Source organism: Otolemur garnettii, unplaced genomic scaffold (genome assembly GCF_000181295.1).
Source record: "Otolemur garnettii isolate 467f Iridium unplaced genomic scaffold, OtoGar3 scaffold00351, whole genome shotgun sequence".
Classification (NCBI taxonomy): Eukaryota; Metazoa; Chordata; class Mammalia; order Primates; family Galagidae; genus Otolemur; species Otolemur garnettii.
Window position 1 is genome coordinate 279,602 of NW_003852746.1, and position 2,004 is coordinate 281,605.

General features: G+C 44.9%; 1 protein-coding gene across 1 annotated transcript; it reads right to left on the reverse strand.

Annotated features, from left to right (window-relative positions):
• Positions 1–296: 296 nt before the first annotated feature.
• Positions 297–1,281, reverse strand: LOC105888390 (corticostatin 1-like). Its single transcript, XM_012813928.2, has 2 exons — positions 1,114–1,281; positions 297–502 (listed from the first exon to the last, which is right to left on the reverse strand). Exons 1-2 carry the CDS (start codon positions 1,274–1,276, stop codon positions 408–410), a joined length of 258 nt encoding a protein of 85 aa, XP_012669382.1. The 5' UTR covers positions 1,277–1,281; the 3' UTR covers positions 297–407.
• Positions 1,282–2,004: the final 723 nt, after the last annotated feature.

The following is a 2,004-nucleotide window of genomic DNA, read 5'->3' on the forward strand; positions in this document are numbered from 1 at the left end:
TGGTGGGACCACACCTATGGAGCAAATTGTAAGGGTACAAGTCAAACCTACCAAGTATAGAACATAAATGTCTTAACAATAATTAAATAAGGTGAAAGCTGTGTTAATTAGTTTGATGTAACTATTCCAAATTGTATTAAAAAAACACATTGTACCCCATAAAAGCATAGATGTATTCATGATCCATGTGTATATGACTTAGTAGAAGGAAAAAACAAAAAACAAACCAAAAAAAAGTGTCTTGACTTGACGCATAGCAAACGTTAAAGACAGGCAAACACAGAAATCGTGCAGTTAGTACTTTATTTGGGATGGGGAAAGCCAACTGGGGATGAGGTAGAGGAGTGACAGTGATACTCTTCTGCTCTCCAAGCAAATACTGAGCTGCTTTTCCTGATTCTCCATGGTCAGATGCAGCATTTTTTCAGGAACCGGAGGCAGCGACCACGGTGACGTTCCCAAGGAAAACAGAATAGTTTGCAGAAGCAGATCTCCCCCATCACTAGGCATGTGGAAACAGAGAAAGCATAAGAAACTCAGTCCTGGGGGCAGCAGTGATGCTGACAGTGAATTCTAGGGAAGACACAAGGTGGGTGGTGTGTGACCCTGGTTATGTGACAGCTGGGTGCATGAGCAGCCTCAGGCAAGGGGAACAAATACCCATACACACAGTGTTGGTCTCACTGGGGTCACATGACGTTGTCAGAAGTCCTCACTCTTCCGTGTCCCTGTCCCCATCACACATGCATCTCCCCACACCCCTTGTCCACTCTGCAGTCTCTAAGAGTGCCTCTATACAGAGAGTATAATTTTGTTTCTGTAATTAAGTTTCCTTTTTTAACAGTGCAAAGAAAGAGTCAGTAATTCTCTTCATGTCTTAAACCTTAACCAAATCTACAGGCTATCTTGGAATCAAAGGTTTTGGAGAAAGAAGTTCTCTTAATTTTATTTCAGTCTCACCATTCAATTATACAGGAGGAAATCAAAGCCTACTGACATTTAGTAAAGTCCCCTCAGTGACATAGAGCCTTGCAGACCCGATTCCAGGGCCTGTCTCCAGTCTTCCTGCTCTACACCCCGAAGCTCTGCCATGAGTGTCAACGTGTCTCTCACCTGGAGCTTGAAGGACGGAGTCTTTATTCAATGTGATGGAAATGGTCAAATCCTCATCCTGTAGCCCAGGCTGCTCATGGTCTGGGGCCTCCTCTCGCAGGAGCGCAGCCTGGGCCTGGAGGGCCACCAGGAGAAGGGCAACCAGGAGGGTGAGGGTCCTCATGCCGGGGTCACCTGGGAGACAGAGTTTAGGAGCCCGAGTGTGCGGCAATGAGGAGACAGCCTATGTTCACAGTTCAGTGGAAGGAGGCTACGGAGACAAACAAGCTTCCACTCATCCACTCAGGCAGAGATGAGGGCACTTCCCTGAATAGGTTGAGGGAAGCCCCTACCCTCAGAGTCCCTCAGAGATTCCTCTGCTCTCCCAGCCATCACACTGCTGTGGTCTATGTCCTACCATCTAGACTAAGTTGGAGCTGAGAGTGGTAATAGGAACCCTGCTCTATTATTCACTTGCCATCTATTTGAGCACTTATTATTTTAATATCCAAGAAAAATAAAATAAAAATATCCACTTCCATTCACTCACTTCAGGGAATAAATTCTCCTTATCTTTTAAGATGGACCCTGCTGCTGGCTGTAGGTCTAGACCCTGGTCACAGATCTGCACTCCAATGAAGCTAAGAGTTAATTCCCTGCAGGGTCAAGGCCATCACCACTCTCCTGAATGGGCCTTTGAGTAACAGGGAGAGGAGGCTCTTCCTTGCATCATTGTGGAGAGGAAAGTGACAGCACCAGACTTTTGGTGAAATGAGCTCTCTGACAAGTAATGTAAAAATATATTTATAATTTCCACCTCTATTGAGATACAAGTGACAATTAAAATTGTGTTTGTCTAATATGTTCTACCTTATGATTTGATGTATTTCACACCTGGACCTTTATCTCATT

Excerpts from the sequence above, each read along its gene's own strand:
- LOC105888390 (XM_012813928.2), bottom strand. The coding sequence starts at position 1,276 with ATGAGGACCCTCACCCTCCTGGTTGCCCTTCTCCTGGTGGCCCTCCAG. Across the intron at positions 503-1,113 it reads CTCCGTCCTTCAAGCTCCAG|TGATGGGGGAGATCTGCTTC; the intron begins GTGAGAGACACG and ends CCACATGCCTAG.